The 12529-nt window shown below is 39.9% G+C and overlaps 1 protein-coding gene across 1 annotated transcript; it reads right to left on the bottom strand.

Annotated features, from left to right (window-relative positions):
• Nucleotides 1–499: 499 nt before the first annotated feature.
• LOC135211147 (uncharacterized) lies at nt 500–9452 on the bottom strand. Its single transcript, XM_064244310.1, has 2 exons — nt 9299–9452; nt 500–3370 (listed from the first exon to the last, which is right to left on the bottom strand). The coding sequence occupies exon 2, from the start codon at nt 3359–3361 to the stop codon at nt 1172–1174; it is 2190 nt and encodes a 729-aa protein (XP_064100380.1). The 5' UTR covers nt 3362–3370; nt 9299–9452; the 3' UTR covers nt 500–1171.
• Nucleotides 9453–12529: the final 3077 nt, after the last annotated feature.

Below are 12529 nucleotides of genomic sequence, written 5' to 3'. Positions count from 1 at the left end.
GACCGATTGCTCTAATCGTCTCTGCTAAGCTTATTACTTACTATACAGTGACCAATCGTTCATGACTTCTACCTTCTTCGTTCACATTCAAAGTTCATTTCACTTCTATGAAGAAGGGCTTAATTACCAGCTCACACATTCCAAAATTTTCCGCAATTTTGGCAGAGCTCAGGCTACTTTCTTTGTTGATGCCACTCAATTATTTGAATCTTGTCCCCTTTTACATTATAGTATCTGCTTTGACCACGTCCACCCTTCCACTTCACGCACTAACTTCCTAATTCCTTACTATTGCTTACATTCTCATTCAGAAAACGAAAGCGTAACTGAACCCGGTACTTTGACTTACCGAAGGTCTCTTGGTAATTTAGTAATTGATTATTCCATCTAATTTCGGTCACTTTTCTCTTTTTATCATTCGTTAGCCATATTTTTTTTCATCTTTATTCAAATCGCCATTCATATCAATAGGAATGTTTTAAACTCAGGGAAAGCAGACAGACCAATTTATTTTTGTACTAAAATATAGATTTTTATCAAACACACAGGCGTAAGTTCAAAGGAATAAATGACTGGCGGTTGAGGAAGAAGCGCCAACAGTATGCTTCAGAAACTGTCCCTCTGTCTCTCTCATGGCGCCTGGACACTTATGAATCACTGTGGAAAGGCTGTAGCATGTAGATTCTAAGGCTGCAGAATGTAGATGCTAAGGCTGTAGCATGTAGATTCTACAGAAGATGCACTGACAGTATAATCAGGTAGCCAACCTTACTGTTCTCTGTAAAATCCTTCATTGCCTTCTTGATCACTGACAGTTGTGGGGAGGTGACTGAATCTGATGTCTGGTGTTCCCTTCCCTATTGTTGACTTGGGAATGATACGTTTGGTGGCTCCCACTGCTCTCTGTTGGTGCACAGTCAGTTGGCAATTTGTATCTGGGTGCTGGGGGCTGCATATGATAAGAGGAACTTTTGTAGGTAAAGGAATATGGCCCACTACTATCAAATGGTATCTCGGTTTACTTTTGTAACTTTGAACTCTTGTGTAAGTTTTCCCCATCAGATCCTCATTCATGAATGGTCATAAAAGGTTAGAATTAAAAAGCCTGACCCCTTATTTCTATGGTACTTTAGTCTCCTGCAGATGACCATTTTGAATTTGTTTTTTTTTTTTATCTCCACTTTGAAGCGATAGCTTTCGACATTAGGTAGACCCATGGATTCCAGGCAGAAGGAGCCTTAGCAAGCAACTGTGAAGAGTGTTTCATCAACGGCCATCTTGGGAAATAGCTTCGAGAAGTAATAGTTTCATAATGGCAAAAAAGGTACGGACTGATGGAAATGAAGAAAAGCAGAGATGTGACTGACAAAGAGACCAGAATTGGAATATTTTCATTCGTGTAAGGAGCACTAAATGACCTTTTGAAGTGACCCCCTTTGTCATCTGTTCTTGGGTGGTCCCTCTGGAAATTTTTGATCAAAAGGAACGAAATGACGACAGTGGACCAACAGAGGACTTGACAGATAAAAATGCGATAGAGAACGAAGGTCCTCAGAGGCCAAAATCTGAAACTAGACAGACCAAGTGGGTAGTGATGCACTGGCACCGAGATGCTGATCACATCGCCATTTCCATCAAAACTGAAAAGGAGTCCATCTATGATACCCAGAATCCAAATCATGGAGATGACTGAACATTGGATGTAAGGAGATGAAATGTATATTACAAGCTTTTGACTGGCTTTAACTATGACTAACAATTCTAAGCTAAGGCTAAAGAGAGTTAACAAAGACACCGAAATGCACGTATTAAAAATGACTGTTTGAAAAATGTGATAGCGGCTGATAACTTCATCAGTAGACCACGTTCTCGGAAACGAGATTCTGTTGTTGATATGGAGGAGACCACTTAAACAGTCTTTGTTTGACGAGGGGTCTCCATTCAGGTCAGCATTCCAGTATCCAGAGAGCTGCATTGTTCGGTTGTAAAAACATGGGCCAGTAACAAACACAAACAGTAATAAATCTGAAAAGGCAAGCGACCTTTGGAGCATTTTGAGAGGCCAATCCTTGTTGTCTGGTCTAGAGCACGTAACAAAAATGACAAGTGGATTACCAATTAATCCTGCAAGCAATATCAGACCTAAAATGCATGTCATTAAAATCTCTGTGGCTTTACAGGAAGCTGGTAAGACTTTCCAAAACTCCCTCAAAATGGTTTCATTAGTACTGCCTCTCCAAAGCACTAAGTCGTAAGCATAACAGCTGAGGAAAAGTCGGTTGACAAAACACTTGGTCTGATTTTCTCTCGCAAGAAAATAAAGAGGAGTGACTATGTCATTGCATTCAAGACAAAAATCTTCGTGAATGGAAGATATATAATTTTCTGACACTGTAAAGGTGATGCCATGAGGACTCTTCGTTTCGATGATTCTCCTCCATCCATGACACACACACTGGAAGCATGAGTACCTGTCCTCCACGGCTGCCAGAGCCAAGAACACGTGGAAGTAAGAATCTTCGTATGATGGCGGCTGGCATTCGTGCGAATGGAGGAACACGATGCTCTCGTCCGCACAGATGGTCAAATATTTCTTCTCTTTACAGCTATTAAATCTCCTAAACAAAGGTAGACAGATGCTGACAAAATCTTCATCAGAAACCAATGTCATAAATGTCTCATTGTCGAGCATTATTTCCCAAGCTCTTTCTAGATCAAGGGACTTGCCATGGATCCTTTCGTAGATGAAGTCACACATTGCATACGTGGTTAATTCATTGTGATTGTAAAAGAAGCTGTAATTCTCACACTCCTCTTCCGAATGTTGGAGGAAATTTGCAGAATATGTATTAGGAGGATGATTGCAGAGAAACACATGATAGTGTTCCGAGTAAAAAAATGTTGTATAATCGAACATGCCATCATAGTCTGCAAGATTATAGTCCAGGGAAAAACGTTTTCCATCGGATGGATAGATATCACGTAGGGAACTCCTACGCCTTCTTTCTTTTTGAGAATATTCTTCTGAATTAACAAAAACTCTGTCATTTCTGAACACAACGTGACGCTTATTTGAAACTGCTCCAGTATTTCCTGATGTCACTTTTTTGGCCTCGTTTCGCTTTAGGAGCCTCCTCACTCTGGGCACACCATCCCCCCACTTGGCGAAGTGGTGTTCTTCAGAGCTGACAATTAACTGCGATAATGACTCCCGGAAAGATCTATGAAATGACGAAGGAGATTTACCGTGGAACTCATCACTGCAGCCAGGCGAGGGTCCCAAAACAGCGAGGAGTAAGGCAGCATACTTCATCAAAGGGGGCGACTGTGACCTTTCGCTTTTGCTCCGGTTGGACGCCATTTTTGGACACTGAAAAAGAGATAAATAAATCAGTGACTTGAGTGTACTTTCTACTGACGAACAGTGGCCGTTATTGTCTAGCTGCTTTTTATCAATGAAAGTTGGGTGAACGTGGGTAACTTTTTGAGCTTTCCTTAGCTTGGCCATAACATTCGATACTTATTGTTCTTCAGTGCAATTCTTGAGAAAGGAATTTTCAAGTCAGACAAGCCTAGACTGCCAGTCCCCAAAAAGTAAACATTGCAGATGTCCATCACATGGGCTGATTACTGGTAAATCTATAAAAAGCTATACATTTTTGGGAAGTATTCAATGAATCTTACCGAGTCAAAACATGCAAGCAGCACTTTGTACACGTTTGAATTACCTAATAATAAAAAATGCTAAAAGTGTGTCTATGAATAAGCATACACAACTTATGTATATATGAAACACTACACTCAGATAAGGAGTGGTAAATGTGTATCTTGGATTTCAAATTTTTAGAAGGAATAGAGTATCATGTGATGGACGGGAACCTGATGACGAAGAAGCTTTTTTTCCCGCCACACGCAGTGTGTCATGTCTGGCAACCAAGGAGAGCATAGGTCCGGAGTGAACTACCAACCGATTTGTTTTATCTTATGTTGCTTCCTCTGATGAGAAGTCTTGTACTATCATTAACCTCTGTTTATTGTCTCCCTTCAAGCATCTCTTGGTCTCCAATATTTACTTAAGCCTTGTGGTATACAAAAGGGTTCATCCAGCACTGACTAATCACCCGTTGTCAGGATAGTCCCATCCAAATGTACTTTCACCGTCTAACGAAGAGATCACTATTATTAAGACCTGCGGCCTCTCTCAAAGATGATTATTTCATGAGCTTTTGAAACCTCTTACAAAAGTCTGCTCTACATAAAGTCAGTCTTGATATCAATATGTCAGTAAATCAGACAGATATTGATTCTGGTGCTTGTAAAAATTACATTTGGCATCTCAAATGCTTTGAGAATAACCACGGGATGTTCTGCTAGTTTAATTTCTCGGCCATGCGGAAAACAATAATGAAGCAGTTTGTTTGTTTGTATGGTGTTTTTACGTTACATGGAACCAGTGGTTATTCAACAACGGGACCAACGCCTTTACGTGACTTCCGAACCACGTCGAGAGTGAACTTCTATCACCAGAAATACACATCTCTCACTCCTCAATGGAATGGCTGAGAATCGAGCTCGCGACCACCGAGGGGGGACGCCAACACCATACCAACCACACCAATGAAACATTGCAATAGCTGTCTCACGACATCTACAAGGTTCAACCTGTGACACATTCATGCCAATAATGTAGGAACTATGAAGAAAATATCTTTGAAATGTATAATTTCAGCCTTTAGTGATGATTAACAAATGTCAATTTCTTCAACGTTAGTTATTTTGACATAATACAGACTTCCAGGATTATCAATAATTTATGAGCTAGAAGATGCAGGTCTTTTTACTCATGTCTAAGTCTTCACAACACCGTATTTTTCTCTTCGATCACCATATTCATCGCTATTTTAGTGATGAGAGTACAATATATACTTTTACTATTTTCTATCGGCTTGCGGGCTTTATGACTACCCACTACCGCTTACACTTGACTGCTAAGGATTGTTGCAAGTCCCAATAAGGAAATATATTCTGCAAAGCAAGGAGACTAACCTTTTGATCCATCTTTCACAAGTCACCGAGGCCCCTTGGGACTGGCAGGAATTGATTGCCAAAGAGAATAAGCGACGGGAATCTTCCTGGGGAACACTAGACTTGACCTTGAAAGGCCCAGTGGCCCACCACCAACCATTACCCTAGAGCAGTGGTTCTTAATCTGGGGGTCGTGACCCCCTGGGGGATTGTTTGGGGCTTCTCAAGCCCTTGGAGGAACAATAGTTTAAAAAGCTTGAGCCAATTGGGATTTTAGCACTTTGGTCAGCGCAATTTGTTTATGGCATATTCAATAAACCATGGTCTTCTTCCCGTCATTTTGTTTTATCTTACTTTTCACTAGGTTCACCATTTCAAAATTTATTATAGGGGTTACGGTAATATCCTGAAGGGTTTCAGGGGGGTCATGGGATGAGAAAGGTTAAGAACCACTGTCCTAGAGAAAACTCCGGTTAATCAATCTGTGAGAGAAACCGGGTGGCGATGAAGTGGCAATCTCTTGGCGTCTCCAGTCCTGGACATAAAGATCCGAGCGACTTTATACTTCAAGCGGCACAAAACAGTGACATCGCAGAGTCTGGCAGGAGTCACAGTGAGTCACGATGAGGATCAGGAGCCAAGGAGTGAGAGCAGGAAAGCATGAAAACTCATAACCAGTTGAAGTTCAATACAAACAAGTAAAATATACGTCGAAGTTCTTTCGGCGCAATCGAGTCCTCCGTTCAACAACAGCGTAATGCTGTACGAGCCGCGGCCCATGAAACTTTCAGCCACGGCCCGTTGGCGGCCTGTCCTATAGCTTTGCCAGACGCTCGGCCATGAATAACTTTAATCGTAAATAAAATAAAAACTACGGCTAGAGGGCTGCAATTTGCTATGTTTGATGATTGGAGGGTGGATGATCAACATACCAATTTGCAGCCATCTAGCCTCTGTAGTTTTTAAGATCTGAAGACGGAGAGAAAAAGGGCGAACGGACAGACAAAGGCATCTCGCTAGTTTTCTTTAACAGAACACTAAAACTGGCTATCTAATACGTTTTTCAAGGACTGAAAAACTTGACATGAACATATTCCTACTTGGCTGAACTTCTGTTTCCAGTCGTACCTTCTTCCCCTGTCTTTGCTCGCTCAGCTCTTGATCATCTTTCAAAAACATTCTGTATTAACGTTCACGATTACTACAAAGCCAACGTCTTTAAAAAAATGTGAACAAAATTATCTTCCAAAAGACTACGTTTCTTTGAGTCTACGGATTCATTTCTTCTCTCTTTCAATCGCTTGGTAAAATTTCATCTCTCGGTTAATGAAAGATAATCTTGAGGAGAATGATGAAGTCTCCCTTGATTTCTTTTCCATTTATTTTCTCGTCTTTTTCGATCCTGGCTACAGAAGAACATTAAACTACTCGTCCAACTGGTAGCAGTCTCCTCTCAAGAGCTCTGAATCTTTGCCCTACTTTTTTCTGACTCAAACTGTTACTTGGCCAATTATATATATTAACTGATTTACTTTTCTGTTTAACATTTCCTCCTCTGATTTTTCTTCATACTTATTCCACTTGGTATATACTTGCTTTGCAAGGCTTTCCAGCTTATTCGGTAATCGCACATAATTGGTTGTATTACTCCTAAACACTTCCATGAAGTAAATATTTATATTCCTCCACCATTATCTTCCTCGTTTCCATTTACTGACAGATTACTCTCGCTCATATTTACTCTCAACTCATTGCTCCCGCAAACATGTTCAAACTTTCATTAGCTTCTGAAGTTTCTCTTATTAGTCCTATGTCACCTGCATAACCACCCATTCAAACCTTCATTCAAACCTTCGTTCATGACACATTTACTTATCCCACGACTGTGCTTCTACATCTCTACATCACCATAACTGTTAGTGCCTCTCAACAACTTCTCTTCTATACCACACATACTCAACATCTAAGGTCAACCAAGGTGCGATGATCTTTTTAAGGAAGCGTGCCCAGTGACACGTCCTCACCCACGAGTAGAGACTGGTTCCTTTTGCTTTGCAGACGAGAATGCTACCGATCACACAATGAGATGCACGTGTATATATATGTGTATGTATACATACACATACACGTGCTCATGTGTTCATTATATCTACACACACAGACACACGCACACACACACACATATATATATATATAATCACTAGACCACAGATGTCCCTTAATATCAAGTTCACTGAAACTTGAAAATTATTTCAATCAAATGGCTTTTCTATCCGGCTACCAAGGGAGATATGAGTTGACCTCAATTCGGCTGTACATATTACGGTTGAATTTAGTCTCTGCGCCTAGAATCGAAATCATCCTGTCTCCGACACTGTAGTTGATTGCTAAGCTTGTAAGAGGAATGTGGGAGCTTTCCTTGGTAGCGACCCCCAACCGTTTTAATCCAGTAAGCTTCCACCTTTGCGGCGTGTTTAGTACAAGCCGTTGGGGTTGAGCGCGTAAACATAAACAAAAGAATGTAAATACCATAAAGGTAATGACCCTCAAGAAATATTAGTCCCGGATATCGAACCCCAAAACTTTGTTGGGAGGTCACTATCTAGGAAAGATCCGGAATGTGTATAGTTGTGTCGAAATCAACTTGTCTCTCGGCATGCTTGTTAAAGAAAGTAGTTCATTCTATCGCAAAGCCACTTGCAATGTTATTAAGACAAAGTGTAGATACAGGCAAGATTTATGATGAGCACAAATTAGCATATATTACCCCTACTTTCAAAAGTGGATCAAGACTAGAGGCAAGTAATTATAGGCCTGTGAGTCTAACATCACATATTACGAAAGTGTATGAAACATTTAATAAAAAATAATTTGTTTGATATAGGACAACATGATTTTGTACCCGGAAAAAGTACACAAACCCAACTGTTAGTCCACCGTGAGAACATATATAAAAATATGAAAAACGGAAATGAAACAGATGTGGTTTATCTAGACTTTGCAAAAGCTTTTGACAAGGTAGATCATAATATATCAGCGAAGAAAATTAGAAAACATAATAATATAGTGGACAAAGTAGGGAGATGGTTAAAAGAATTTTTACACAACAGAAAACAGATAGTAGTTATTGCAAACGATGAGAAATCGGATGCCACAAGGTACGGTGTTAGCTGCATTTCTGTTTGTTATTATGATTGCAGACATAGACAGTAATATTAAGGACTCGGTAGTGAGTAGTTTCGCCGATAACACAAGAATAAGTAGAGAAATTACTTGTGATGAAGATAGGAACGCGCTACAAAGAGACCTTAACAAAGTATATGATTGGGCAGAGGTAAATAGGGTGGTATTTAACTCTGATAAATTTGAATTAATAAATTATGGAGATAGAGAAGGAAAGCTATGTGATGTTGAATAGGAACATGTTATGCAATGATCAAATAGCAATTCTATTGGCAAAATGTAAAGCAAAAATGGGAATGTTGTTACGGCACTTCAAAACAAGAAAAGCTGAACACATGATTATGCTTTATAAAACGTATGTTCGTAGTCCACTTGAATATTGCAATATGATAATGGTACCCACACTATCAAAAGGATATTGCACACATAGAGAGTGTATAAAGGTCCTTTACAGCTAGAATAGAAGAAGTCAAGACTGGGAAAGACTTCAATCTTTAAAATTATATAGTCTAGAAAGGAGAAGAGAACGCTACATGTAATTCAGGCATAGAAACAGATAGAAGGAATTGCCGAAAACATCATGGAGCTAGAAATATCAGAAAGAGCAAGCAGAGGTAGATTAATAGTGTCCAAAACTATACCAGGAAAAATAAGGAAAGCACACAGGACATTAATCCACTACGCACCAGCATCTACAATGCAGCGTCTATTCAGTGCGTTGCCAGCTCATCTGAGGAATATATCAGGAGTGAGCGTAGATGTGCTTAAGAATAAGCTCGATAAATATCTAAGCTGCATCACAGACCATCCAAGATTGGAAGATGCAAAATATACCGGAAGATGCACTAGCAACTCACTGGTAGACATTAGAGGTGCCTCACACTGAGGGACCTGGGGCAACCCGAACAAGTCAATTGTTTACCTCTGCATCAAAACCAACAGGCACAGTTCGAATCCAGGCCGTGTTCGAAATTTTGCGCAACAGTTATATGCGGTCATTTACCGTAAATGAACACTGAATCATTAAATAAGGAAAACGGACATGTCGAGACAATGACAGAGAAACCACCCACAAAATGATTCAACTAACCTTTGAAATATGTCGCGTGTGAGAGGGAGCTCAAGAATCAGCCTTCTTTTCCGAAGAACAACAGACCGAGACTAAATTTACGCTGCACAGGATGTCGGAGCATCCCGAGGGCAGAGATATACCGCTGGATATCCTGAAACTGATTATCGCCTGTATCTAAAATGCCACAGTGACTGAAAATAAAAGAAGATATATCTTTATTCTCATTTGCAAAAACACAAACAATTCTGTCTATTGATATGTTTCTCAATATGAATATTTCATGCTTATGGCTCGGGGGGTTTGTTGTGGGGGGGGGGGGGGGGAACTAAGGACTACGGCGCGAACTCTGGTTTAGGTTATTGGACTCTACCAAGGCAGCAAATCCCGAAGGTCTGTTGCCTGGTAATTATGACTGTCTTTGTCATGAAGGTGCTGACCCCATGTCTTTGCACTCCCAGTAACTATGAGTGGTCACCCATCCATGAAATAACCAACGACATTCCGGACAAATGACTTCCCGAACTTGTTGCCACTTTCGATTAATCACTCATCCTGCCACATAGTTTTACGTGACGGCTAAACCATTATGAAGGTCTCTTGCTAGTCAGCCTCATAACGTATTATTATTACATTTTATGATAAAGCTCTGAAATTTAATAGTTAGGGTAAAGTGACGTCCGGTTTCGACTTGAGATTATACAGAATGTCTGTTAGCAGTTCACGTGTAAACTATGCTATGAGAATCTTCGTTACTCAGTGCCGGTAATATTAAGACATTTTGGGGTCCTAGGCTATGGGTATATTATAATATATTATATATATATTATATATATATATATATATATATATATATATATATATACGCCTGAGAGAGGACGTAATCTTAAGAAGCTAAAATAACGGAACATACGAGTGGATCTAGTTCAGTAGTAAGTTCTGTTTGTTATTTACTAAAGATTATATTTTCAAGAAAATTATAAAATTTTTTAAGAATGCAGTAACCCCTCAATTTTTCAGATCCCAGGAGGTCTGACCATTTAGTAAGTGATAAAATCTTATCAATAACAACAGTGGCGGATTTCCCAATAGGCTTATTAGGCTAAGGCTGGGGTCCCCTAGGCTTAGCCTAATTAGCCTCCTGGGAAATCCGCCACTGTCGTTACTTATAAGATTTTGTCACTTACTAAAAGGTCAGGCCTCCTATCTGATAAATTGAGAAGTTACTTTATTTTTTAAGAAATCATATTATCTTCTTGAAAATATAATCTTTATTAAATAACAGAACTTACTACTGAACTTGATCCACTTGTATTTTCCGTTATTTTAGTTTTTTAAGACTACGTCTTTCTTAGGAGAGAGAGAGAGATTCCTCAGCTTAGCAGAGAGAGAGAGAGAGAGAGAGAGAGAGAGAAGATCACGTCTCTCTCAGCCGAGAGAGAGAGAGAGAGAGAGAGAGAGAGAGAGAGAGAGAGAGAGAGAGAGAAGATTACGTCTCCCTCAACAGAGAGAGAGAAGATTACGTCTCCCTCAACAGAGAGAGAGAGAAGATTACGTCTTCCTCAACAGAGAGAGAGAGAAGATTACGTCTCCCTCAACAGAGAGAGAGAGAGAGAGAGAGAGAGAGCCTTGGCAACTAATCCTATGCTATTCTGCCGTTTGTATTTGACAAACGCGACCCAGATTCTCGAAACTGTTTGTTGACAAAATTCTTGCAGTCAGTGTCAATCGCCGTCCGTCGGTCGGTCCTCTCAGGTGAAAGGCGCCAAGGCGGACAGAAAAACGCTAATCTCCGAGTTACGACAAGGTGCGACAGAGACAACCGCCGACAGTTCGATTGGCTTTGCAAACACTTAAACTAAGCCTCTTCTTGTCTTCACTTCTTTCATAGCCAACTTATATATGTTCGTTGGTCTACCTTTGTTTTTCGTCCGCAGCTTAGTCGGGTTTTTCTTCTCTTGTCACCGATTCTTCTTTCGCTTCGCATATGGGTGCTCTTTTCTCTGGGAGCTTATTTGCATATTTGACAGCCTTTTTCTTTGGGGGGAGGGGGTGTTCCTATGCGGCTGTGCTTACAGTTTTAATACTCATACTGATATGAAACAAGTAAGGGATTACGTAAGGTATAATCAAGGAGATGGTGAGCGACGATCTTCATGGGAGTTGATGGCCCAATATCTGGAGGAAGAAGGCAAGGTAGGGGATTATCATCCTAATAATTGGCGCCACCCCACGCAAGCGGCAAATTGATCCAAAGGAAATATCCTTTGTTTACTAAAACTTGGCGGAAAGGGGGGTTGGGGGGGGGGGTCGCTCCTGACAGCTTCCAAAGAAAATGTCGTTTGTTGAAGCAAACTCTACTCAGAACAGCGAGAGATAACGAGAAAGAGAACGAAAATATTGTGAGTTACGGCGTACATCTTCAGTGAAGCACCAGGCTGTACTCATGCATACGTGTACTTAGTTTACTATGTATATATACATTTTTATCTATACACACAGATATATAAATATAATATATATACATATACATATAATATATACTATATATATATATGATATATATAGATATATATATAATTATCTAATATATAATTATATATATCATATGGTATATCTATATATATATATATATATATATATTATATATGAGAATGTATGTCAAAAATGAAATAAATCATGCCGACAACATAGTCACGTTGTTTATCCTAAGGATTAATTCCTTCCCTAATAAAGGTGGTGCTGTTCGCGAGTTGTCTTTGCCATTAATCACCGTTACTGATTTTTAAGCAGATATCAAATGACGTATTGCAATTTTCTCTCTCCATGCAGAACTGCGACTAAGTCCGCTTTTATTCTTTCAGTGAAGTTACATATTACATCCTGTTTAAATGGGCGACAAGCACACCGACCTATAAAAAGACAGGAAACGAACGTTGAAGACTATTTATGTGTGCTAATATTCTTTAAACCACTGAGTAACCACCTTTTCTAAAGTCTGACATTCCCCTTACCATTGTGGCAGTCTTATTTGATGTTTTAGATTGTTTTTATGGTGTTTTTACGTTGCATGGAACCAGTGGTTATTCAGCAACGGGACCAACGGCTTTACGTGACTTCCGAACCACGTCGAGAGTGAACTTCTATCACCAGAATTGATGTTTTAGAGTCCACAGCATTTGCGTAGATCTACGACATCTCAGTATCTCCAGCGAAACCAACACTTCGCTCACTGGCTTTTGTATATTCAAG

This window comes from Macrobrachium nipponense, chromosome 4, assembly GCF_015104395.2.
Source record: "Macrobrachium nipponense isolate FS-2020 chromosome 4, ASM1510439v2, whole genome shotgun sequence".
NCBI lineage: Eukaryota > Metazoa > Arthropoda > Malacostraca > Decapoda > Palaemonidae > Macrobrachium > Macrobrachium nipponense.
Note: the sequence above shows the minus strand (reverse complement) of the source record. Positions and strands in the feature narration are given on the sequence as shown.

Excerpts from the sequence above, each read along its gene's own strand:
- LOC135211147 (XM_064244310.1), bottom strand. The coding sequence starts at position 3,361 with ATGGCGTCCAACCGGAGCAAAAGCGAAAGGTCACAGTCGCCCCCTTTG.